The following is a 25827-nucleotide window of genomic DNA, read 5'->3' as shown; positions in this document are numbered from 1 at the left end:
GGCGTGTCCTCCCCCGGAAATAGGAGCACTCCGCACCTACGGGCGGCTCGCAGCTGCGTGCGGAGTCTGGGATGAGCGTCTTGGCTGCGGCAGGCGCTGGGCGGCTGTGCGCCGTGCGCGCAGGTAAGCAATTGCGGTGCCCGAGCCCCCGTTGCCGCGAAAACCGCCCGGGGCGCCTTCTCCAGTTGAGGGGGCTCCGGGGCGCTCTGGGCTGCAGCCTGGAGTACAGCGTCAGACACGAGACGGCTGTGTGGTCGTGGGCCAAGCGCGTGCCTGCTGCGCCCTTTGGGCGTGCTGAGGGCCCGAGACCGCTTTCCTGGCTTTGGCCGAGGTGAAGGGTTGACGAAGCCGCTTTGAAATCACTCCGGCTGCTGTGCAGATGCCAGTACTAAGGTTTCTAATGAATGCCGTTTAATGTGTGTTTTCTACAGTCTTTACTTGTCTTTGGAGAGGAAAGTACTTCAGCTCCGGGAATGAGCCGGCAGAAAACAACCCGGTGACCCCTATGCTGCGGCATCTTATGTACAAAATCAAGTCTACTGGTCCCATCACCGTGGCCGAGTACATGAAGGAGGTCTTGACCAACCCAGCCAAGGTATGGGTCGGGGAGCCCGGGGACCAGGCCCGCTCTAGCTGCGCTGCGAGGTGTGAACCAGGAGGATATGCTCAGAGAGGACCCCGAAGGTCCTCAGCCCTGGCAGTTGCCTTCCAGGGGAAGAGCCACGCTCGAAGACCTGGGGACACATAAATAAATCTGACAGTTGGTCAGGGCTGGGTCAAGTCAGCGGCAGTGGCTTTAAAGAGAGGACAAGTTACAAAGATGTTCAGGGGACGATGTAACCGATTGGATTTATGAGATGAAGGAATGATGACTTCCCTGCCTGGGTTTATGGTAGATACTGGAGTCATTTTTCAGGAAGAAGTGAGTTCAGGAGGAGGTAGAGGTAGGAAAGAGTTCAGTCCGAACTCTTTGAATTTGAAGTGTTTGTGGGACTCAGGTGGAAATGTCCAATAGGCAACAGGAAATACGAATTTAGTGCCTGGAAAGCTCTGTTGGGATGGCATCAGCAGGCACTGGAAGAGTATTCCATTGAGAATGGAAGGTCTGGGCGTTTACGTTCTAGCATTAGGCATTGTCACAGGTTTTTGACCTTCATTTCCTTGTCTGCTCTGCAAAGTCACTTGGTGAAAGCCTGTGGTCCTTTTATTTTAGAATGTTTCACCTTTTGGTTGGGTTGAAATATGAGATCTGTGGAATGCTTGGATTCATTTGGCCTTTTGCTGTTGGATATAGTAGAGTGACTCAGGGTCCAGAGGTTTAGTAATGGAAGAGATCCTTTAATGCCTGTATGCAGTGTTACAATGTACCAAAAGTTCAGATAAGGAGAAGTTTTAAAACAAACATTTCTGGGTTAGAGTTGAGGTCCACTCATCATTTATCCATTTATTGAGGCGCCATATGTGCCAGGCACTGTCTCAGGCTCTGGGAATACTGCAGTGGACAGTGGAGCATAGCACTTATGTTCTAGTGAGATAATGAACCATAAACAAGGAAACAAATAATTAAACAGGATCATTGTGGATTGTTGTAAGTGCTTCTGAGGGAGGAAAAAACAAACAAACAAAACTGGGTTAATAGGGATTGAAAGCAAATACTGTGGTGGGAATAGGGATTGTAGAAGTTCCTTAGGTAGGTGGTCAGAGAGGGCCAGTACATTTGAGCTGAGGCTTGAAGGATGGGGATGGGCCAGCCTGGCAAAAGTCTGGGAGAAGTGGGTTCCCAGCAGAGGATCCAGAAACACAAGGTTTTTAAGCTGGGAAATGCTTTGGTACACAGAGAAGAGAAGGGCACCAGTGTGGCTGCAGGGCAGTGACTGGCGGGTGGGAGGGTTTGATGGTGAGGAAAGTAGTATGAGATGAGTTTGGAGAGGAGCCAGTTCATGCAGTGCTTTCATGAAATTTAGATTTTTGTGTTAGTGCAATGGGAAACCTTTAGGAGGTGCATTCATGTACATTGTGTTGGCAGTGACATCAGGTGGAGATAGTAAGTGAGCTGTTGGCCATAAGAGTCTGGAGTTCGTGAGAAAGATTGGGCATGCATATATAAATTTGGTCATCATCAGTATATAGATGACGTTAAAATAAAAAGGAACCAGTGAGAGTATACTTAGAGAAGAGAAGGTTTTTCAGGAGTAAGCCTTGAGGTAACTCAAATGTAAAGTAGAGGTTCTTAACCTAGGGATCCTTGAATAGAAATCAGGGGGTTTGTAGACGTGGATGGGAATAAAAATTACACTTTTATTTTCATTAACCTCTAACTGAAGTTTAGTGTTTCTCTGATTATGAACATAGGCAACAACCAGTACCATCAGCAATATTCTGTGATTTTAGCGTCAGTGGAAATCACTGACGTTGTCATATCACAACAGAGTGATCATGATATTTCAAAATACTATTGTACTTCTCTGTACTTCAAAACTTCATTATTTATTAGAACTTCAGCTCAATTTTGCTTTCTAATACACTTATAAAGGTGTATATATATTACTATATCACAAATTTATTTTTAAAATATTTGATAAGTATATTTCTTTTTTTATAAATTTATTTATTTAGTTTTGGCTGTGTTGGGTCTTCGTTGCTGCGCGCGGGCTTTCTCTAGTTGCGGCGAGCGGGGGCTACTCTTTGTTGCAGTGTGCGGGCTTCTCATTGCGGTGGCTTCTCTTGTTGTGGAGCACGGGCTCTAGGCACGCAGGCTTCAGTAGTTGTGGCTCGCGGACATAGTTGCTCTGCGGCATGTGGGATCTTCCCAGACAAGGGCTCAAACCCGTGTCCCCTGTGTTGGCAGGCAGATTCTTAACCACAGCACCACCAGGGAAGCCTGGTAAGTATTTTTCAGTTGATTTCATATTTAGTCCTGTGTGTTTTAAGTCCTGTGCATTTAAAAACATTCTATGAAGGGTCTGTAGTGTTCATTAGACTGCCAGAGTGGTTTGTTTCTCACACACACACAGACACACAGACACACACCCCACCCCTGAAATACTTCCTTATGAAGGGAAAGAGAAAGGCTAGAGGGGAGATGCTGTATGGAGTGAAAAAAATTTTTTTAAAGATGGAAGTGACTTAATTAAATTTCTAATGCTGAGGGAGAAAAGTTGAAGCTGTAAGAGAAAGCTGTGATAGAAAGATCCTGGCCCATGGGGGCTATGTGAGGAATGGTGATTGAGCCAGAGAACAGGGTTAAGTTTGGAAAAGAGCAGAAGGTGTAGGTGTTTCAGACTTTGAGTCCCAAGGACAGAATGGGAACAGTGGAGGCTGGATGGGGTCAGGAACCTGAGGAAGTCTATTTAATAACATTCTTTAATTCCTGTGTGGGCCAGAGCCCAGGTCACCTGCTGAGAGTAAGCTGGTAGAAGAAGGGGCTTGAAGGGCATAGGGAAATTTTAAACAATTCTTGAGTGTTTCTTGAAGGCTAGACACTACGCTAAAACTTGGTATATGAAGGTAAATAAGACATAGTCCTGTCCTCCAAATGACTAATCCTTCTGGTGAAAAATTTAGATATATAAAGAAATAAGTTTAGAAAAGGAGGCATGCGGTTTTGCCTGAGGTTGGAGGGCTGGAGGAGGAGGTCAGAGAAGATGGCATTTGAGCAGATTCAGTCTTACTGAGTAGAAGATTGCCAGGGAGAGATGGGAGAGGAGAAAGGAGAACATTTGCGATGGCAAGGATGTATGGCCAGGCAGGGCAAATTAAAAACAAAACAAAACAAAAACAAACAAAAAAATCAACTTTTTATTGAGATATAACATTCACATAGAAAAATGCAAAATCACATTTATACAGCTTGATGAATTTTTTTTTTTTTTTTGCGGTACGCGGACCTCTCACTGTTGTGGCCTGTCCTGTTGTGGAGCACAGGCTCCGGATGCACAGGCTCAGCGGCCATGGCTCACGGGCCCAGCCGCTCTGCGGCATGGGGGATCTTCCCGGACCGGGGCACGAACCCGTGTCCCCTGCATCGGCAGGTGGACTCTCAACCACTGCGCCACCAGGGAAGCCCCAGCTTGATGAATTTTGACAAAGTGAACACTCCCGTGTCACCAGCACCCAGGTCAAGAAGCAGCCTCAAGAGCAGGCAGGGCTGATTTGAAACACAGTGGGAGAGGTTGGGCGAGGGGCTTGCAGGGCAGCCAGGGTCTTCGTGTGGAGGCAGGAGAGGGAGGGCAGCTGTGCAGTGTGGAGAGGGGCCCTGCTTGGCTTCTGCCTTTGTAGTCAAGGAGTGATTGTTTTTCTACCAGTTCTGCAAAATGACTGTTACTTTGTAAAATTTACATAAAGACGCTGTTTATTTTGCTTATTTAGAAGAGAGAACTTTCTTATGAAATAACTTGTTTATCTCATTGTATACATTATGTGAGATTTTGGAGGGGTGTTTTAAAAAGCTTATTTGAAAATTAATTTGTTTTCTCTATTTTTTCTTTTTACTTAGGGCTATTATGTGAACCGTGACATGCTAGGAGAAAAAGGAGATTTCATTACTTCACCTGAAATAAGTCAGATCTTTGGGGAGGTAATAGCCAACGTAAACTCTAGAAGAAACTAATTATCAAACATTTGAGAGTAGATCACGTAGTATTCTACAGTAGTGTTTTACAGCTTTGTTTTCGGTGATTCATCGAGTTTTAATTTTTTAGTGGTTTATATACTGAAGGAATAGAGAGTAATAGAGGTATCAAGGACATTTGAAAGGTTTATACCTTACTGTAGAAAAGGAAATGTAGAGATACAAAGGCCAGAAGGAAAGAAAAAGAAAAGAAATGGAAGAAAAGGTGTTGGAAAAGAGGAGAACCAGATGAAAAAATGAGAATGGAAAGACAAAGAGAGACAACAGGCAAGGTGAAGAAGAAGGTTGAGAGTTCCCTCAAGAAGGAAGAGAGAAAAGATAAAAAATACTGAGGAATTAGTGGAATCAAAATGCACTCTATAGCCTATACCCCTTATTTACCTGTATTTACAGTAGAAGTCTCCTTAAGAACTTTGAATTCTTTTCAGGAATTCTAGTTCATTTATTTCCATATATAACCTTTGATCACTTTAGAAATAGAAAATAGTACACAAAAGGAAGAAAAATCTAGGCATTAAAAAATATTATGACTTAAAGCCATGTAATTATTGAAATTACATGAATATGAAGAAATGGCAGAATCATATATGTCTGTTTACTTTCAAATACTAGTACCTTTCAGTAAGTGATATCCTCTTATCTGTGTCATGGGACCTTTTATAGTAGAGGCTGCCTTTTAACTAGGTGTTTTCTTCTGTTATTAAGCTTCCTAAGTGGTGTGTGTTGTACTGTAGTCCCAGTGAAGTTCCTGTGTGCGTATACATATATTAACATGTTAAATAACGTGTATGGTTGTTAGGAAACATTTTGCCTTCCTGTGTAAAGTCTATTTACATAGAGTTTTATATTGTGGTATACTTTTATGCTTTATAATGCTTGAATGTAGTTCTTTCCTTGTCACAGCTCCTAGGGATATGGTTAATCAGTGAATGGATAGCCACTGGAAAAAATGCAGCTTTCCAACTGGTGGAACTGGGCCCAGGCAGGGGTACCCTCTTGGGAGATATTTTGAGGGTAAGTAATAAAAGAATGTCTTAAAGTCTCACGTACCTGACCCTTGTTACTTTTGACTGAGTTTGAAAACTTTGTTGATTTCCTTGGTTTTCAGTCTTATCTCCTTAATCTCATATTTCTCAGCTAAAATGTAATGTCAAAATAATATAATGAATCATTACTTGTTATGTTTCTAATCTTAAAAAATGGGGGTGAGGGGAGAATGTAAAAGCTAAAAGTATAAAACATTTAGAAGATATTATGGGAGAATATATTCATCTTCTGAGTAGGGAGTTTTTTACATTATATAAAAAGCAGAAGCCATAAAGGAAAAGATTAATAACTTCAAATACATTAAAATTAAGAACTTTTTTGTTCTTTAAAGAAACTAGGAACATTTTGTTCTTCAAAGACACCATAAAGAAAGTGACAAGACAAAACAAAGTGGGAGGAGTTATTTGTAACACATATAACTAACAAAGAACTGGTAGTTAGAATACATAAAGAACTTTTTTCTTTTATAGATTTATTTAATTAATTAATTTATTTTTTATATTTTGGCTGCGTTGGGTCTTCTGTTGCTGTGCACGCTTTCTCTAGTTGCGGCGAGCTGGGGCTACTCTTTGTTGTGGTGCGAGGGCTTCTCATTGCGGTGGCTTCTCTTGTTGCGGAGCACGGGCTCTAGGCTCGCAGGCTCAGTAGTTGTGGCCCATGGGCTTAGTTGCTCTGCGGCATGTGGGATTTTCCTGGACTAGGGCTTGAACCTGTGTCCCCTGCATTGGCAGGCAGATTCCCAACCACTGCGCCACCAGGGAAGCCCCGAAGATCTCCTTTAAATCCGTAAGAAGGTGACAGATAACTCAGAAAAGTCACGCCAAAGATGTGAACAGGCCTGTCATAAAAGAGGAAATCCATGTGGCTAATGAAAACAAAAAGATGCTCAGACTCATTGGTAGTCAGGGAAATGAAAATTAAAATCACAGTGAGTAACCCCTGTACCCTCAAAATTAGAAAGTCTGACAACACCAAGGTTGTCAGACCTTGGTTGGTGAGGATGGGGAGCAAGGGGAACTCTCATGTACTGCTTGTAAGTATATTTTGGTACAACCCCTATGAATAGCTACGGGGCATATTCTACTAACATCAAAGTTACTTACATTGTATGTTCCAAAATAAATTGTGAGTTTATTTTGTGTGTACCTGACAAATCAGTGTAAAAAAATGCATATTCAATTTAAAGAAATTTAAATTTCTTGGGCTTCCCAGGTGGCGCAGTGGTCGAGAGTCTGCCTGCCGATGCACGGGTTGTGGGTTCGTGCCCTGGTCTGGGAAGATCCCACATGCTGCGGAGTGGCTGGGCCCGTGAGCCATGGCCGCTGAGCCTGTGCGTCCGGAGCCTGTGCTGCGCAACGGGAGAGGCCACAGCAGTGAAAGGCCCGCGTACTGCAAAAAAAAAAAAAAGAAAGAAGAAATTTAAATTTCTTGATGCTATATGATTTCTGCTTGAAATTAAGAATTGAAGGATTTTTTTTTCAAAGAAAATTTACAAGTATCTGACAAATAAGAATCCTTATTATATTGTATGTTTTTGGTGGTGGGGGTAACCCACTGATTTATGTTTCCAGGGCTCTATTTTGTATCTTTTTAAATTGGCAGAGTCATTTGAATATAAAATATTTAATAAGATCCTCAAACAATATTTTGTTTCAAGAATTTTAAAAATTAAGCCCAAAGCTCTTTTTTCTTAAAAAAATTTTTTTTAATTGAAGTATAGTTGATTTACAGTGTTTCAGGTGTACAGCAAAGTGATTATATATATATTTTCAGATTACTTTCCATTATAGGTTATTATAAGATATTGAATATAGTTCCTTGAGCTATACAGTAGGTCCTTGTTGTTTATTTTATATATGGTAGTGTTTATTTGTTAATCCCAAATTCCTAATCCCTGTCCCCCATAATCCATTCTTTATGCTTGTCTTTTGGAAAGAAAATGCTTGGCTTTATCATTCCCCTGCGGAAACATCTTTGGCAGCTACCCTCTTATCAGTACAAGATGTTCACAACCAGACTTGTTTCTGTGCTCTACCTTGAATTCCGTGCTCCAAACTATATGCACCAAACTATACCCACAGCTCTTAAAATGTCTAAAGGATGCTTCCCTAGATCAAGTCCTGAGAACTCTTAAAAAAACAAAGAATTTAAAGGAATGTAAAGAAAATAGCCAAAGGTGTAGTTACAGACTTTATTTTTGATCATATTTCTGAAGGATTTTTCTCTTGGGGAGAAGTTTTTCTATGTATAGTTTCATCTCAAAACTAAATTTGGAAAAGTCACCTTGTCCTAATCAGTCTGTACCTGCATATTCATGTCTCAAAAGTAGGAGGCAAATCACCAGTATTAAATTCAAATGAGAAATATATTGATGTACTTTATGCAATTAGCATTGAATTTTTAGCATTAAGATATTGATAAAACATTAGTATATTCCTTTTTTTCCTCATGTTTACAGTAGCAAAAAAATGTGTGTGGCTAAGAAGAAATTGAAAATGGGAAAGAATCTCACAGTTAAACTGTCAAGTAATTAGTGCCATTCAAATCTGATTTCTTGTGGATACAGTCTGATCATCTCAGGGGTGAGACTATTTTGTAGGCATAGCAGCTTTTACGTTTTCTTTTTTTCTTTATTTTTTTTCAAGCTGTTGCTACAGCCTCCTGCTGCCCAAGGTTTGCTGGCCTAATCACTTGAGATACAGCAGTTTGACTTTCGCATCACTTTCTAGGGCCCTACTTGCTGTATCAGTGGCTAGCCAATGATCTTCTTTGGGATACTCCCTTCATAGCAGCTTTCTATTTTTATTTTATTTTTTTTTTAATTTTATTTATTTATTTTTGGCTGTGTTGGGTCTTGTTTCTGTGCGAGGGCTTTCTCTAGTTGCGGCAAGTGGGGGCCACTTTTCATCGCGGTGCGTGGGCCTCTCACTATCACGGCCTCTCTTGTTGTGGAGCACAGGCTCCAGACGCGCAGGCTCAGTAGTTGTGGCTCACAGGCCTAGTTGCTCCACGGCATGTGGGATCTTTTCAGACCAGGGCTCGAACCCGTGTCCCCTGCATTGGCAGGCAGATTCTCAACCACTGCGCCACCAGGGAAGCCCCCATAGCAGCTTTTAAAAATCAAGCCTAGCTCTTTACCCATGAACTTGCTGTGTGGCCCCAGGTGTGATGTGTATAATAATTTTCAGGTCTTATAAGTAATAAATCTGTTTTTTCAAAGTTAAAAAAAAATCAAGGCTATATACATTTTATTTCTTGGGTCTTTTTTTAGACTCCCTAATCTGAATCATTGTTTTTATTGGATGCTAAAGCTTTTATTTTCATTTGTTAGTCCTAATTCTAATTTTTATCAGTAGGAAACCAAACTGTACTGTGTACTATGTACTGTTTGTTTCTTATATGGACTATGTTTAATAACTCCGGTAGGTTATGATGCTCATAGACTGCTGGAGAGTGACTTGTGTGAGGTTCTCTGAAACCAATTATTACTTTTGCTGTGACATGAGCAAATTATTGAGGTAAATGCTTAGAAAACCTAAAATCTGCTCAACAAGATTTTGCCGATTTCTTCTTTTTTTTATATTTAGGTGTTCAGTCAGCTTGCATCTGTGCTGAAAAACTGTGACATTTCAATACATCTGGTAGAAGTGAGCCAAAAATTAAGTGAGATTCAAGCATTAACGTTGACTGAAGAGAAGGTCCTATTAGAGCGAAATGCTGGATCCCCAGTATATATGAAAGGTGTCACTAAGTCTGGAATTCCAATTTCCTGGTACCGAGATCTGCAAGATGTTCCAAAAGGTAATTATTTTACATTGATTAATGAAAGAATTTTGATCACAACCCCTCACAGTAGTGCTGGGTGACCACAGCCTTGTAGAGCAATGTAGTAGATTGAGTTAGGGCTGCCAAGTCCCTTACCTATGGAGAACAGCATTGTGTTAGAAAATAATTTCATGTGGTATTGCAAAAACCAAAGCAAACCGAAACCAAAACATGGATCTCGGTTGTACTTTTTATTTTTTCCCTACCCCTCAGATAGTACTGATGACGAAGTAGCCCAAGGCAGTGGGGCCCGAAGGAAGCAGTGTTAGTAGATGAGTTTACTTTAATTATCTCATCTTTTGATCATCCTTACTTGCCTAGAGGCAAGCAAGGGGTGGTAGGAGAATCCCTTCACTCCTCGAGAATGTTATATTGACGAGCCCCAGCTCAAACCTAAAGTGGTGGTCTGACCTTGGCCAAGGCACCACAGCCATTCCTGGCCTTAAGCGTCTTGGATGATTTTAGGAAATTCAAATCCTCTTCCAGCTAACAAATTTGAGTTCTGATTTCTTTTGGGCCTGGTGATGAATAAAACATTAAACTGATAACTGGGATATTTCAGCTCTCTGACCCTCTATGTGGAAAATGGGAATAGTAATAATTGTTCCTATGTATGTTCTGCACAGTAGGTTTGCCATGAAGAGGTGGGTGATTCTGTGGAAATTATAATTATGGAAGCATCACAAGTTCCATTACGAAGAACTATGCATTTTCTTTTTGTTAATGTTCAAAACAACCAATTGATTGCCTTGAAAATGCTGAAATGTTAATTTTTTTCTTCTGTTTTTAAATAGAGTACAGCTTTTATCTTGCACATGAATTTTTCGATGTTCTTCCTGTGCATAAGTTTCAGGTATTGATGGGAAAGAAGTCACATTTATAATTGAATAACAAAGGGCCTTATGTTGTAAGAATAAACATTTATGGTGTTTAATTATTGTTGAAGTTAGCTATATCTGGAAGTTTGATGAATATAAATAATTGAAAGGCAAAAGTGAAATATTAAGAATTCTTAATTCTTAGGATATTAAGGATTCTTAATTCTTCTGGGATAAAGATGTATGAGAATGTAAGATAGTAAATCACTATAGTGCAATGAAGGATTATTTTTTAGCAACTATTTTTAAATTCCAAAAATTAAAAATTTTCTTCATTCTTTCTGTGAGGAGATTTAAGATTTGGTGGTAATGCACATGTACTGGTAACTTGTAGGGTTAAGAGTATATATCATTATGTAGTAATTTGTTGGCAGAAGCTTCTGATTAGTCCTCCTAAGTCTGTTTTCCATTTTTGGGGCACTTTCCATGTTGCTTACTTCCTCCTCCATTTCTTATCTAAACAGCATTAATAGTTTGCATCTATCATTCTACTCATACTGTTAAAAGGAAATGAAGTAATGCCTTTAAATAATTTAAGTGGTAAAGTGCTCTGTAAATGTTAGTTATCTATCTTGTATATGATAAGAGGAGAAAAGTTATTTTGGTAGAGGCAATTTTGAGAACTTGCAAAAATTTGTTTTTATGTGTTATTTTGTGCTTAGAAAACACCACACGGATGGCGAGAAGTACTCATTGATATTGATCCACAGGTTTCTGATAAACTGAGATTTGTTTTGGCGCCTTGTGCCACCCCAGCAGAAGCCTTCATACAAGTAGGAATAATTTTTTTTTCTTAAGTTTATTGCCAACCAAATCTTCAGTCTTATTTTCTGAGTTAGTATTTTAGAGTTCCTTGTAACATGAAAGGTGCTTTTTATTAATAGTGAAAACGCACAGGATTTAGAGTCAGGAGACTGGGTTCAAATCATTTCTTAGCTGTGTGACCTTAATGTAATAAGAAAGTAAGTGCTTACTCAGCAAGTCCCTGACTGTCTCTGTTTACCTCAGTTCTCTATCAAATGGTGACAATATTGTCTACTTGACAGGAAGTTATGTATCTGTGAAAACAATGTAGTACAGTGTAAAGTAACAATATTTATTGAATATTTTGTATGTATTACTTTTTTTTTAAATTTATTTTTGGCTGCATTGGGTCTTCGTTGCTGTGCGCCGGCTTTCTCTAGTTGCAGCGAATGGGGGCTCCTCTTTGTTGCGGTGCACAGGCTTCTCATTGCGGTGGCTTCTCTTGTTGCAGAGCACAGGCTCTAGGTGCGCGGGCTTCAGTAGTTGTGGCATGCAAGCTCAGTATTTGTGGCTCGTGGGCTCTAGAGTGCAGGCTCAGTAGTTGTGGCTCGTGGGCTGTAGAGCACAGGCTCAGTAGTTGTGGCACACAGGCTTAGTTGCTCCGCGGCATGTGGGATCTTCCCAGACCCGGGCTCGAACCCGTGTCCCCTGCATTGGCAGGTGGATTCTTAACCACTGCACCACCAGGGAAGCCCCTGTTACTCTATTTTCTCATTTAATTCTCAAAACTATTATTAGGTAAGTTGTATTATCACTCTCTTTGGGCTACTGTTAGAGCATGCCTTTTTTCTCATGCTTCCACCCAAATTAAAATTTGATTACTCCTTCTTTCTATTGTCCTCAAGGAATAATTGCAAGAGCCTGTGTATCTTCGGTTTGAGTTTAAACGTTCAAAACACCTGTACTTCTCAGGAATGTTCCAGCTTTAGATTGCCTGTTTTATTCCCTTTTTTTCGAGCTCAGAAAAAGATGATTTCTACTTTCTGGACCATAACTAAGAATTTCTGCCTTAGAAGTTATCGATTTTAAAAGCAGAAGAGCTTTTAAACGTAAACCTATGAATTACGTTTTCATTGCAAAGCTTAAGTTTAAAATGTCAGCCTAAGTGCTTGTGAGCATTTCTACTTTTTCATCGTCTGGCTAATTTACCTGAGTGAGAAACAAATTCATAAAGCTCCTGAGAGCTAACCCCCCGGGAGTTCATTTTTTTTAGGTCTTCACTTGAATAGTGTACACTTATGAGAAAGGGAGTGATGATTTCCCTCTCATTTGGATGGAGCAAATGGTAATGGAATCTCTTGTCTTGAAGAGCAGTCTAGGATATTAAGAATGTCAGCATGGAACGCTGAGTCGTGTCACTTTATGCCTGAAGCAGCTGACCCCATGGTTTATATAGTCAAACCACAGTAATTTATTTAATAGCACTGGAGGCTTAGTGGTTTATTATTTCATTTAATTCTCACAATAAGCCTAGTATATGAAATAGACTGTGAAAGGTTAAGTAACTTGTCTCTAGTAAGCTGTAGATGAGGTGAGACTCAAGGGCTGAGTCTGCCTGACTGTGTACCTCTTAGACCTGTGCCATTATAGGCAGAGACATCAGAGCAGGTCAGTACTTCACTTGTACTAGGTGTTAGGAGGGAGCAACAGTTAATGTACGTTTACACAATGAGGGAAAAAATTTTTTCATTATCATAGGAATTAGTGAAATTTCGTATCTGCTAGTCCAGTTGGTAAGAATTACTATTTATTGTCAATACACGTTTTAAGCTAGTATGTACTTCTTGAGGACCCTTAGTTGAACATCTTGGGAAATTAGGGCTTCAGGTACATTGACACTAGTTTATAAGCTGGTATTACTAGATATAGAGCATATCGTTGAGGTACCTTTTCCCGCTTAAGAAGGCAGATATACTTGCTTTAATAGGGTCTGTTTTGTTATATTGGATTTATACCATTTGTTCCGCCAGCACAACTTTTCAGTGTCTCTATGTGTCAGACACTGTTCTAGGCAGACAAAAATTCCTTTTCCATGCTTTCAACCCAGTGGAATATATTTATATGAATTACGATACAGAAGTAAAATCACCATAAATAAAATGATAATGTTCTTAGCCATCTGGAGGGTTGACGGGGCATATGCCCTTCTATAAAAGGCATTAAAATTAAAATATCTTTGTAAACTGAATGTATATCAGAGAACCAAGGAGTTCTGTATAATAGAAGGGATGTCATGTGAAAAGTTGAGTGTAGACAACATATTCATATTGAGAAGGAATTTATTTTTTTATTTAAAAAAATTTTGTTTTGTTTTTTTTTAATTTTTTTGGCTGTGCTACATGCGGGACTTTAGTCCTTGACCAGGGACTGAACATGCGCCCCCTGCAGTGGAAGCGTAGTGTTCCAACCACTGGCCCACCAGGGAAGCCCTGAGAAGGAATTCATTTTTATTGTAACTAAGAAATGCTCATTGTAGAAAAACCCTAAGGAAACAGGTTTTTTGAATGATGTATTTTGATTCAACTGTTCTCTTACTAGTGTGATGAAACAAGGGATCACGTGGAAGTGTGTCCTGATGCTGGTGTTATTATTCAGGAACTTTCTCAACGCATTTCAGAAACTGGAGGTGCTGCCCTGATTGCTGATTATGGTCATGATGGAACTAAGACAGATACCTTCAGAGTATGTATAATTCAGTCACATGATTTATCAGAATTTAACTGGTAGTTTACTTACAGCTGTCATTTGTTAGGTTTGAAGCTCACTGAAGATCTTTATCTTATTTTGGTTTCTACAGTGCTTAGCACTGTTGTATTACATTATTTTATAATTAATCCATGTTATTATAATTACCCTTAACCCTGTATCTTACTGTCCACCTCTCCTTTGAACAGGGTCTGGATTGTCCGCATTATTCCTTAAGTTGCAGAACCTAGGTTTGCATAGATCCTAGTAAGCACCTGAATAATTCAAATTGAAAGATTTTCTTAAAAGTTCTTAAAAATTTCCCCTCCTTCATTTAAAAAAACATTGTTACTTTTTATAGATTTGATCTAGCTACTGTAATCAAACCTTTTCTGTCATATTTTCAACATGTTTTTTCCTTTCCAGATGTATTGTTTTATCCTTCCTAAACATCCTTTCTTACGCTTTTGGAACAGGGGTCCCCAACCCCTGGGCCTCAGACCATTAGTGGTCCTCGGCCTGTCAGGAACCGGGCCGCACAGCAGGAGGTGAGCAGCAGGCCAGTGAGCGAAGCCTCATCTGCTGCTCCCTGTCGCTCCCATTACCACATGAACCATCCCCAAAATTGTCTTCCACGAAAGCGGTCCCTGGTGCCAAAAAGGTTGGGGACCACTGTCTTGGAATATGATCAATTCTGTTCAATATACTTTAATTAAAGTATACTGAAATACATTTAACTAGATGTTATTAAGTCATTTTCTAGATCGGTGTTTCTCAGTTTCTAACTTTGTTCTTTTAAAGAAAAAACCTGGAGAGTTTTTTTTTCTTTAAGCACTGATCCTCTAGGCTTATCTCCAGGATTCTGATTTGCTGGGTCTGGGTAGAGTCCAGTAACATGTTCTCAGGTGATTTTTTTTAAAATAATTTTTATTGGAGTATAGTCACTTTGCTCTCAGGTGATTCTGATGCATATAGTTGATGGATACACTTTGTAAAACACCATCTAGGTTCTGGTAACCTGAATTCATCTGGAGAATTCTCTCTTATACTTCATCACCATGGGCATTAATGAAAATTTTAAACAACTGTCAAAGGCAGCATCTTCAGGCACTATAACATAGCACTTTATAGTGGGTTTTCCACATAGCATCTCATTTGAAGAAAGCGTGCTATTTGGTAAGAGTTTGTAAACCACTGATATTGGCTATATTTTCCTTTTTAACAGTTGTTATGTAAAATGTACTAAAATGGTAGCATTTCTTTAATCTTGATAATGATAACCATAAAGGTACAAAAACTCATCGTTCAAAAAATTATGTTCAAGGGGTTTTGTGGCCACAGGCTTCATGATGTCTTAATTGCCCCGGGAACAGCAGACCTCACAGCTGACGTGGACTTCAGTTACTTGCGCAGAATGTCCCAGGGGAAAGTAGCTTCTCTGGGTCCAATAAAACAGCAGACATTTTTAAGAAATATGGGCATTGATGTCCGGCTGAAGGTAATGATTTATGTTATTTCACTGTTATTAAATATTTTAATTTCATACTATTTCAATAAATATTTTAAGTTCACTTGGCCTTAATGCTCTTGTTGTTAGTCAGATCCTTGGTATTCCAGTCTTTTCAGTAGTATAGGGTTCAGTGTAACCAGACAGCCTGGGGGTGGAGCAGCCTGGTAAGTTCCATGCATCTCTCCTGAGGTAAAATGAAGACTTGCAAATAATCACGTTTGTTAAGAAAACCTGACTGCCTGTATGAGTACGAATTTTACAACTGTTTTGAAGACATCTTAACCCTTCAGTGTAGATCAAACCACCTGGGAATATTTGCTAAACATACAAATCCATAGGTTTGGGTCACAGCAACCTGTGTCTTTAATAAACACACCATGATTCTAAGGTAGATGATCAGAAATTACATTTTAAGCACTGTTTTATTGAATAGCTAATAGTCATTAGTACTGCTGCAAATAACTAGGAATCCTTTCTCCTGGTTATTTTCACTAAGAAATCTTTTTCTTTTCAGGTTCTTTTAGATAAATCAGATGAGCCATCACTGAGGCAGCAGTTACTTCAGGGCTATGATATGTTAATGAATCCTACGAAGATGGGAGAAAGATTTAACTTTTTTGCCTTGATACCTCATCAGAGACTTCATGGTAGAAATCATCAGATGAATGCATGTCAGTCAAAACCCTCTCCATCACCTGTAGCTGGGTTTGGTGAACTTGCTTGGCGGTGATATTTCAGTTTGGACTTTCTACTCCCAAGTTGGCCTAAGAAACTAGACTAAAGGGAACACATTTTATATATCACAGGTAAAATAAGTATTAAAATATTTTATCTCTTCACAGCCAATAAAAATAGCCCATACAGTACAACTGAAAATTGATCTTTTAAGATTGTGTTTGATTCTTGGTACAAATGTGTGTTCTCAATTTAATGAAACTTATTATTGGGTTTCCTCTAATTAATAAAGCTCGTTGCTGTATTTTTATTTTAAAATGTAAACATGAATTCTGATTGGTTTTATAACTGGAAACAACTGGCCATTCACAGGGGACTGATTAAATAGAACTATCCATATATTTTTAAAATGAGGTAGAGTAGTATGTTCTGACATAGATTGCTAATGAAAAAGTACGGTGCAAAATGTTTTGTAGTTATGATTCCATTTTTGTTGGAGAAAAGCTACATTTAAAGAAATGCTTAGAAGTAATTTCACAGCAATTAAAACACTAAATGCGGACTGGTTGTTTTCTGTTCAGTGATACTTACTTTTATATAAAAAGTAAGGAAAGGATGCCCAATAATCACTAGTTATTAAAGGGACTGTCTTCTCCATTGTATATTGTTTCCTCCTTTGTTGTAGATTAATTGACCATAGGTGCGTGAGTTTATTTCTGGGCTCTCTGTTCTGTTCCATTGATCTGTGTGTCTGTTTTTGTGCCAATATGCTGTTTTGATAACTGTAGCTTTGTAGTAAGGTCTGAAGTCAGAGAGCATGATACCATCAGCGTTGTTCTTTTTTCTCAAGATTGCTTTGGGAATTTGAGTCTTTTGTGGTTCCACATTAATTTTAGGATTATTTGTTCTAGTTGTGTGAAAAATGTCATGGGTATTTTGACGGGGATTGCATTAAATCTGTGGATTGCTTTTGGGTAGTATTGACATTTTAACAATATTAATTCTTCCAATCCAAGAACATAGGATATATTTCCATTTCTTTGTATCATTTTCAGATTCCTTCTTCAGTGTTTTATAGCTGTCAGAGTATAGGTCTTCCACCTTCTTGGTTATTTATTCCTAGATATTTTATTCTTTTTGATGCCGATTTTAAATGGGATTGTTTTCTGGCTTTCTCTGATAGTTCATCATTTGTGTATAGAAAAGCAACAGATTTCTGTGTATTAATCTTGTATCCTGCAAGTTTACTGGATTCGTTAGTTCTAACAGTTTTTTGGTGGAGACTTTAGGGTTTTCTATGTACAGTATCATGTCATCTGCAAATAGAGACAATTTTATTTTTTCCCTTCCAATTTGGATTTTAGAGGGAAGATTTTCAGCTTTTCCCTATTGAGTGTGGTTAAGTGGCCTTTATTATGTTGAGATATGTTCCCTCTATATCAACTTTGTTGAGAGTTTTTATCATGAATGTTAAATTTTGTCAGATGCTCCTTCTCTTTTGAGATGATCATATGATTTTTATCCTTTTGTTAATGTAGTGGGTCACAGATTGATTTGCAAATATTGAACTATCCTTGTGTTCCTGGAATACATCCCACTTGATCATGGTGTGTGATCCTTTTAATATATTGTTGGATTCAGTTTGCTAACTTATGAGGATTTTTTGCATCTATATTCATCAAAGATACTGGACTGTAATTTTCTTCTTTTGTAGAGTCCTTATCTGGTTTTGGTACTAGGATAATAATGGTGGTCTTGTAGAATGAATTTGGGAGCATTCCATTCTCTTCAGTTTTTGGAATAGTTTGAGAAGGATAGGTATTAGCTTTTCTTAGTATGTTTAGAATTCCCCTGTGAAGCCTGAACTTTGGTTTGCTGGGAGGTTTTTTATTAATTACAAATTCAATTTCACTACTAATGACTGGTCTGAACTGTTCAGATTGTCTGTTTCTTAACTGAGTCTTGGCAGGTTGTATGTTTCTAGAAATTTTTCCATTTCTTCTAGGTTGTCCACTTTGTTGGCATATAATTGTTTGTAGTATTCTCTTATGATTTTTTTTTTTTGTATCTCAGTAGTACCGCTGTTGTTTCTCCTCTTTCTTATTTTGTTTATTTGGGTCCTCTCTTTTTTCTCAATGAGCCTGGCTAAAGGTTTATCAATTTTGCAAAAAGGTTTATCAATTTTATTTATCTTTTCAAAAAGCCAGCTCTTGGTTTCATTGATGTTTTCTGTTGTTTTTTGGTCTCTATTTTATTTCCTCTCTTATAATTATTATTTCCTTCCATCTACTAACTTTGGGCTTTGTTCTTCTTTTTCTAATTCCTTTAGACAGTAGGTTAGGTTATTTGAAATTTTTCTTCTTTCTTGAGGTAGGCCTTATATTGCTATGAACTTCAATAATCACTATTAAATTTCCCAGTCTGGTTTGAGGGGTGGGAAAAGACTTACTTTTTTTTATTTGTCCTCCTTTTTGGTATTTGAATTTTTTACCATATTCTTCTGTGAATTTTATAATTAAAATTAGATTAAAAAAATTTTTAAAGTCACAGTAATACCAGTAAACCTAACAGGTACTTAAAATATGACTTAGAATAAATCCAGACTGCTTAGGAGGAATAATTTTCTAAATTGAGTTAATTCTCTCTTATTTTCAGATAATTGTCAAGATTTAGTTCTATAAGTTCTCATTTTTTGGTTCAAAAAACTTTTATTAATAGACATATGGACTTTCTGAAGAACTGTTATATAAGCAACACAAATTTGTGAAATTAAAGAAAATACTAGCTATATATTTTGAATTTATAGCTTAACTACATTGGAAATTCACTGGCAGAGTGATGAATGGTTGTTTCTTATTGCTTCTTTGGCTTCACTGAGAACAGGACTAGCATTCTCTATCTCATGCTAAATTAAAGGAAGATGGAGGCCTTATTTTTCAGATGCTGCTCAACTTTGGGCCATTCCTAGCCACCCTTAAAGACTCGGTTGGAGAATTTTTAGAAGATTAAAATGCCCATAGTTGGCCCTTCCCAATTATTTAATAGTTTTTATGATTAAGGGGAAAGAGGCAATGCTTCTTGACACCTATACATGTACTTTGGTATTAGGTATTTAACTTAAGTCTTTTGGCAGTTGCAGTAGTGGAATATTTGATGGTAGTTTCTGAAAAACCTAAAATTATTCCAAACTTTCATTCCAAGAAGTGAGACCTTGAGGTTATTACCTCAAATTTTGTATAAAATTGTAATAATGAGTTGTTATTTTAGTCAGATTTAAAAAAAAAAATCTGTGTTCTTAAATATAGCATTGGTTTCATTTACAAATACTATTTCCAAAACAGTTCTATTACCAAAGCCTGGGAAAAGAACACAACCAAATAAAATATTCTTTGGATACCTCCACTAGAGATAGGCTCAGGTTTTCACATGGAAAAGTATGGTGATATGGAAATACATTTTATTATCAAGCTTCTTTGAGGATATTTACAAAAAGTGGGATGTAATAAAAAATAAAAAGGTACTAAACAGTGTCATTATAGACTACTTTGTACATTATCAAATGTTTCTAACAATTATTTCTTATACAAACACAATGACTTCAAGACAAAAAAAGGTTATGCAGGTTATACAGTAACTGGAGAAATTACTCAACTCCAAATTCTCTGACAGTGCCTTTACATTTTTTTTTTTTTAGAAAACTTCTTAGGCATTCAACAGAAACAAAAAGAGTGCAATTAATTCCATGGCTTGTAAAGTTTGATTATATAAGTATAGCAAACAAACGTCATTCCAGTTAATTATCATTTTACGCAGTAAAACCACAATAGGGTGCCTAGTGACTCAGAATTACTTCATTTTAGCACACTGATATAAACACTTACTTTAGAGAAATTTGGGGAAGTTATCCTCTATCACAGGGAAAATACACTTTCCAAAGGTTTTGCAAAATTAATCTGGTTTAATTTTTTAAACTCCTATTTGACAATGAAATACTGAGACACTGTGGAGTGTCTGCTGGAGATACTTAGGGGTAGGCGGCACAGTAAAATGTTAGGGGGGTAGGACGGACTCTGGAGCCACACTGCCTGGGTTCAAACCCACATCCGAACTGTGACCTTCAGCAGCTAGTTACTTAATTTCCCTGTGCCTCAGTTTCCTTATCTGTGAGAGAGAGTTCACGTGCACTTACCTCATGGCTGTTGTGAGAGTAAAACACATAAAGAGCTCAGAAAAGAGGAGCCCTGTGTGTTTCCTTCCATTCTCTCAAGGATATTTTTAGTCCTAGATAAGGCAGTAGCTTCAGGATCTCTAAGGGCCCTCTCAGTCTTAGTCTGTTCACAAGAAGAACATTCTTTTCCTTTGCTACCTCAAATTCTGTGGGCAGTGACAGTTAACACATTTATAACTTTTAGCTTATCAACATCTGATCTTCACAACAACACTGTGAGAAAGGTACAGGCAAGAATTATAATCTTTATTTTATAGATTGAGGAACTCAAGGCTCAGACAGATTGTCACCTGCTGAGGCCAATACAGGTAATTAAAGAACGGAGCCAGAGTTTTTGGCTCCAAATCTTTGGCTCTTTTTTGGAGGGAAAAATGTTTACAATGATTTTGAGGAATCAAAAAACAAAAAGTCCCTAGATTTTTTATAAGTGAATGGTCCCACCAGATCTTTAACTTTTTTGGGGGAAAACTGTTAGTAACTTTTAAAAAGCTATGAAAAAGTCTAACCTCTTAAATATGATATCTGGATAGAAAAAAATGTCTTTAGCTGGCTGCTGAAGCTGCAGTGTTAAAAAAAAAAAAACTTATTTCATTCTTTCATTTGCTCAGCTGATAATACAGCCGTACTCTTATAAACTGTTTCATGCTCCACCCCGTCCACTCCCTCAAACTGCTTAAAATATAATTGGTTTTAAAACATTCCAGGTATCTGTAAAGCCTTCCAATAAGCTAAAGGAAGAACAAAAGGATGCTGTTATTCTTTCCTGTAGCATTAACTGACTCTGCACTGGCCTACTTTTAGCATATATTTAATTTTCTTCCTCAAATTATTCAACCCTATGTAAAGATAAATTGTGTAGTTAGAGTTCAGATCTATACCTATTAAATGTTGGAATCCAATTGTGGCACCACAATGGCGTCAGTGGGAACGTGAATATTTAGCAGCAGAGTTGAGCTATAAGAAGACATACATAACAACTCAGCACTGAGACCAGCAGTTCCTACTCCTGGTTTTGTACATCAGTTGTCCCGAATGACCTTAGGGGCTGTTGAAACATAGCAATACTTACAAAAGGTGACAACTTAATTTTCATGTTCCAAAGAGCATATTCAGAATTTCAACTCCAAAAGGGTTAGGGATCACTGTTTTGGAGTCTTGACTGACCTAAAAAAGAAACGTAAAACAGTCCAGCACTCCCTTTCCAGGAGTCTAGGAAAAACCCCTCAATGCCTCTATGGTCGGTTAAACAAATGTTTATAAAGTCTATAGGAAATGGCATGCTGGCAGCCTCTCAGTTACCGCATAAATGCACATCTGTTTAGTAATCAACCTGTAACTCTTGTATGATTTGGTCAAGCTATGCAATAACTGGACTCTAGCTTGCCTTTTTCTCCTTTTTAAAAAAATGTTAAGAATAGGAAAGGGAAGATAAATTAAGTGCCACTATTGTACTAAAATGAACGATTAGGAAAAATACAAAAACCAGTTATTGCTTATGCTGTAAAAATTTATGAAAAGCTTTATCTTGGGTTCCATTATGTGTTTTTATTACTCAGTTTCCCCTCTTGTACCTACTCAATATGAACTACAGTATTGGTGTCATTGATTCCTTATCATATTTCCTCATGTCTTTGCATCCTTTCAGATGACAACCTACAAAGAACAACAGTTATGCAGCAAAATACCAGTCCATAACATGAAATCCTTCCTTATTGAAGTTAGCTCAATAATAATTAAGGATCCTCTTCCATGTCATCTGGATTGGGAGCCATAATGAAGTGCTTTGGGTATACAAGATTGTGTGTATATGCATGTATTTCCCAGCGGGCATCGTCACTTTCGTGTGTAATATAACGTTCACCAATGCGAGTTTCAAATTCTCTAAGGTCAAGCCAAGTCTGATAGTCCTAGGGAAAAAAAAAGATTATGAACCATAAAAGAAACAATACTGTCAACCTTCTTTTTTTTTTTTTGCTCAGCACCCTAGTCATAAAATTGACAACCCCTACCTCCTAAATACTTGTTATACAATAAGTTCATTTGTAATATTTTAAGTTAGCAATGTTAAAGATAAATACTTCTTCAAATTTAGAGTCTCTCATGAAGGAAGGAACTAGTTTCTAAAATTAAAAAAGAAAACATTGCCTCAGGCTTCTGAGGTGGCTAATAATAACCACTAAAATATTTTGTTGGAGAGGCCTACACCTTACTTCTCAAAATAGGGGAAAGTGCTTAGAATCTGTTATCAGGATAATTTAATAACTGCTGAGACTAAATATGATAATATTTGTTTTGAAGTTATTTCTACCCCTCATTCCCTTTAAAATAGTTCTGAAGCTTCTCTCTTTACTCTGAAGTTTGGGGGTATCTTGACAAATCTATGCAATAGCTTTTGGGGGGAATTAAGCCAAACATTTTTTTTTTTTAAGCCAAACATTTTAAATGGCATCTCTGATCTCTTCAATGCAAAACCTTTTAGTGGACACTTTAAAAATAAAATATATCTGACAACATAATGTGTCATCCTCACCTTACAGAAAGGTAAAATGAATACTATAAGGCCCTAAGACATGTAGAATCTATTGCTTTTAAGAGTGGTTTCATTAAGACAATCACCATGAACTGCTCAAATGAGAATCGCCGAAGAGAGGTACATTTTTTTTTTTTTGCGGAGAGATACTTTTTTTTTTTTACCTGCAGCCAGGGATGACTAAGAGATTTGTCCACACTGTAACGTTTTCTCATCTTCACTTGAAGTAGGTTGTTTATCAAATCAATTGCTAAGGGAAAAGACAAAATTAGATACATGAATTTGAGCGTATGGAGCATCTCAAACCTGTGACTCTGCCTGGAAAGCAGTTCAATCCATAGAAATATAAGGTTGAGGATTTTTGCTTCTCAAGGACATGGCCTTTAAGCTAACATGCTGGTGATCCATAAATATTTACTGAATTCACAGTGTATCTGGTTTATTAAGGAAACAGTATAGAGTACAGGTTAAAAGTACAGACTGGAGCCAGCCTGCTTGAGCTGGCGTTGTTACTACGTGTGACATAGGGTGAGTTACTAAAGTATACTGTGCCTCGGTCAACTGTAAAATGAGGTTGTTGAGAAGATGAAATAAATTTAATACACATAAAGGGCTTTAATACACATAAAGGGCTTAGAATGGTGCTCAGCATATAAATGCTGAGTATTAACTATTATTTTTTAAGATGAATAAGACAGACTGTTATTATAGGCTGATTTTTTTTGTTTCTTTTTTCCTGCCCCAATGATGCCATGTTCTTCTCTAGTCTCGGGCTTGGTCTGGAAAAGTAGCCGAAGCCATTGCCTTGCTTCTACAGATATGGTTACAGTGAGGTGATAACTTATTACCAAAAGTTCATACTTAACAAGTTTTAGCAAACAAGTTCATGGTATTTTGGTGTATGTGGAGAGATCTTGGCATACATATCTTATCTAATTATTTGGAGAAATGGGCCAACTGCAAAACCAAAGCAACCAGGTAACTATACACTGACAACATCCCTATGTAACAATACAGTTGTTACTAAGACATGGATCCAGGGATGAGCCAAATGAATGACTTATACTACACTATTTCTAGTTCTAAATACCACCAAACTAGCAACGATTTTCCATATTTTTGTTTTTGCCCTAATCATTTTTTTCCCATAAGTATTTTAATTATTAACTTCTCTGTATTCTAAATACTTCAGACTTTTATCCATTGTTCCTTAAATGGCGGTCCACTATGTGCATCAGAATCATTCAGTGTATTTATTAAAATGTATTCAGTGTATTTATTCCTGGGCATCAATCCAGCTGGTGAGTCTGAATCTCTGGGATAGAGCCAGTGGGGTCTTCTCTTTAATAAATTCACCAAGTGATTCTGATTTAAGAGGTCTGCAGACCACACTGTCCAAGGAGCTCTAAGATGACTTTGGCAACATCCCCAAACCCTCATATGTACTTCTTTAGTTAGCTCTGTTCATTACCAAGTAAGCCTACTACTTATATGTTGTTCCTCAAACTTTTCCCAGTTTAATGGGCTATATCCCTATGATTAGGCACTTTTGGGAAAACAAAAAAAAGACCCCCCTGTTCCAAGGGTTGGCTAAGTTCAGGTGGGGATGTTCCCCAGTACTAGTTCTATCAAATGCTATGGGAATGTTAAATAGTGTTTTAAGTGATATATAAAGAACCTAAGTTACAGGTCTCCATTCAAGGAGATCAGAATCTAGTTCTGAAGATAAGTGGTCGTGAAAAGATACGCCCAACTAGTAGCCTAAGTAGATCTTACACAGTTTGGAGGAGGGGTTCAGGGAAGACTTCTCAGATGAGCCACAAGTTAAGGGATCTCTGAAGAACTGGAAGGATTTCAACAGCAAGGAGGAGAAACGGGTAGGCAGGGAAAAGACCTAAGCAAAATGCAGCAAATAGTTTTAAGTACCCTGCATAGGGCAGTAATGGTGGATGAGGCTAGAAGGCAAACTTGGGCCATATCACAGAGACCTACAGGTGCAGCCTGGTTAGAGGGAGGCTGAGATTAATGTCCGGGAGCAGCGTAAGATGAAAGTAGTGTTTCCTGAAGAAGGATTTGGCAGTGGTGACTGAGAAGGACAGTTAAGCTATTTGAGTAGTTTCAAAATGAGGCAGCTGGGGCCTGGATTAGTGCCCTGCCTGCGAACTATAAGGAAGATAAAGAAAAGATAATGTAAAAGGAAGTGTGCTCAAAAAATTGGTAAACAGTTGAATTTGGAAGGTGAATGGGAAATATTAAAAAGAGAAGTCAGAAGAGACAGGGTGATTTGGGATCACAAAGATTTTGACTAAAAGGCACAGACCTAAAACTTTTTTTTTACCTTCACCAGAAATTTCTCTCCATGGATTTGGTGGGTACATAAATGCAGCATTTTGGATTTGGTCGTTTATATCTTCATCTTCATTAAAAGGAAACGTGCCGCTGAGGCTCACATAGACAATAACTCCCACTGACCACATATCTAGAGAACGGTTGTAGCCTTTGCTCCTGAGAACTTCAGGGGCCAAGTATGCAGGAGTTCCTACCACAGATCTCCTGAACGACTTTTCACCAATGATGCGGGCAAAACCAAAGTCACACAGCTTCACCTGGAAATTAAAGGATGATGTTAATTTTATATTATTGATATATGTATCAATCTATATATACATACCTGTCCCTAAATATGATACTGTATCATTTCAACACATTTGCCAACTGTATTATGAATGTCAAGATTATAGATAAGGAAATTGTAAAATACCCTTTTCCCAATATTTAGATACATTTATAACCCTGTGATCCATTACTAACAGTATGAAGAGCTTTGCTAATGCTCATTTCAAAAAACCACTTTTGAATTCTAGCTTCCAGAATGCCAAATACCAGACTGGTGTTATAAGTGCTCAGCGTTTTTGATGAAATGGAGGGTGCTGATCTTTTATCATTTGGCTTTTAGGAGATCACTTTCTATTACCTGTAAGCGGGAATTATGTGTTTCACTTTTAAATGCTCAGT

At 38.0% G+C, this 25827-nt stretch overlaps 2 protein-coding genes across 10 annotated transcripts in view; one reads left to right on the top strand and one right to left on the bottom strand.

Moving 5' to 3' along the window:
- The first annotated feature begins 28 nt into the window (after positions 1–28).
- Positions 29–22694, top strand: NDUFAF7 (NADH:ubiquinone oxidoreductase complex assembly factor 7). Of its 4 annotated transcripts, XR_009544232.1 has the most exons (12): positions 29–123; positions 432–595; positions 4496–4576; positions 5534–5644; positions 9265–9478; positions 10297–10355; positions 11043–11153; positions 13723–13866; positions 15194–15367; positions 15894–16185; positions 20540–20590; positions 21928–22694. XR_009544232.1 is itself a non-coding variant. In XM_060169900.1 (10 exons), the coding sequence occupies exons 1-10, from the start codon at positions 72–74 to the stop codon at positions 16107–16109; spliced, it is 1326 nt and encodes a 441-aa protein (XP_060025883.1). In that variant the 5' UTR covers positions 29–71; the 3' UTR covers positions 16110–16378. The 4 variants fall into 4 exon arrangements, 2 of the variants coding, with proteins under 2 accessions (XP_060025883.1, XP_060025884.1); XR_009544233.1 differs by lacking the exon at positions 20540–20590; XM_060169900.1 differs by lacking the exons at positions 20540–20590; positions 21928–22694 and having other exon boundaries at positions 15894–16378.
- Positions 19886–25827, bottom strand: part of PRKD3 (protein kinase D3) — a 76258-nt gene continuing 70316 nt past the window's right edge. For all 6 annotated transcript variants that reach the window (XM_060169894.1, XM_060169896.1, XM_060169895.1 and 3 more), the window contains 3 exons: positions 25151–25418; positions 22977–23062; positions 19886–22189 (listed from right to left, as the gene is read on the bottom strand). In XM_060169894.1, coding sequence (XP_060025877.1) covers positions 22016–22189; positions 22977–23062; positions 25151–25418 — 528 coding nt within the window. In that variant the 3' untranslated portion in view covers positions 19886–22015. The remainder of the gene's footprint in view (positions 22190–22976; positions 23063–25150; positions 25419–25827) is intronic.

This window comes from Lagenorhynchus albirostris, chromosome 13, assembly GCF_949774975.1.
Source record: "Lagenorhynchus albirostris chromosome 13, mLagAlb1.1, whole genome shotgun sequence".
NCBI lineage: Eukaryota > Metazoa > Chordata > Mammalia > Artiodactyla > Delphinidae > Lagenorhynchus > Lagenorhynchus albirostris.
This window is presented reverse-complemented; position numbering and strand designations above follow the sequence as displayed.

Bases quoted from the DNA above. Each gene is read 5' to 3' on its own strand.
- NDUFAF7 (XM_060169900.1), top strand. From the start codon at position 72: ATGAGCGTCTTGGCTGCGGCAGGCGCTGGGCGGCTGTGCGCCGTGCGC. The intron at 13,867-15,193 runs GTATGTATAATT...ATTATGTTCAAG, and splicing joins CTAAGACAGATACCTTCAGA to GGGTTTTGTGGCCACAGGCT. The intron at 15,368-15,893 runs GTAATGATTTAT...TTTTCTTTTCAG, and splicing joins GCATTGATGTCCGGCTGAAG to GTTCTTTTAGATAAATCAGA.